The sequence below is a fragment of the Penaeus monodon genome, chromosome 31, assembly GCF_015228065.2.
Source record: "Penaeus monodon isolate SGIC_2016 chromosome 31, NSTDA_Pmon_1, whole genome shotgun sequence".
NCBI classification, from domain to species: domain Eukaryota; kingdom Metazoa; phylum Arthropoda; class Malacostraca; order Decapoda; family Penaeidae; genus Penaeus; species Penaeus monodon.
Genome location: NC_051416.1, coordinates 20,937,890 through 20,938,260, shown reverse-complemented (window position 1 = coordinate 20,938,260; position 371 = coordinate 20,937,890). Strand labels below are relative to the sequence as shown.

The 371-nt window shown below is 42.6% G+C and overlaps 1 protein-coding gene across 1 annotated transcript in view; it reads left to right on the top strand.

Moving 5' to 3' along the window:
* The window catches only part of LOC119593080, a 15,867-nt gene that overhangs the window by 12,972 nt on the left and 2,524 nt on the right, over positions 1 to 371 (top strand). The window contains exon 5 of the mRNA XM_037942003.1: positions 85 to 239. Coding sequence (XP_037797931.1) covers positions 85 to 239 — 155 coding nt within the window. The remainder of the gene's footprint in view (positions 1 to 84; positions 240 to 371) is intronic.

Sequence of the window (371 nt, the reverse complement as noted above, 5' to 3'; positions counted from 1 at the left end):
CCCAAAACGCACGCCATCGCACATCCGTTGGCGACATGAGCCTCACGTAACCATCCCCTTTCCTGGTTCTCGTTTCCACTGCAGCTTTCCTGATGCACAAACGCTCCATCTTCTTCCACTGCTGCAACGGGAGCATCGAGGTCCTTATCCCAGCGGATTTGAACCTCTTCCTGTGGCATCATGCCTGCTTCTCGTTCGATCTGCTCGAAAACACGCTCCTTATCTTGCTGGACGATAAGGTTTGTAAAAGAGAGAAAAAAAAAAATTGTGATAATATATTGACATATAAGTAGATACGAAAATGGAATAATTTGATGAATGAATGATTATATAGATACGTAACTAAATGCAGGAATTAATGAAACAGATAA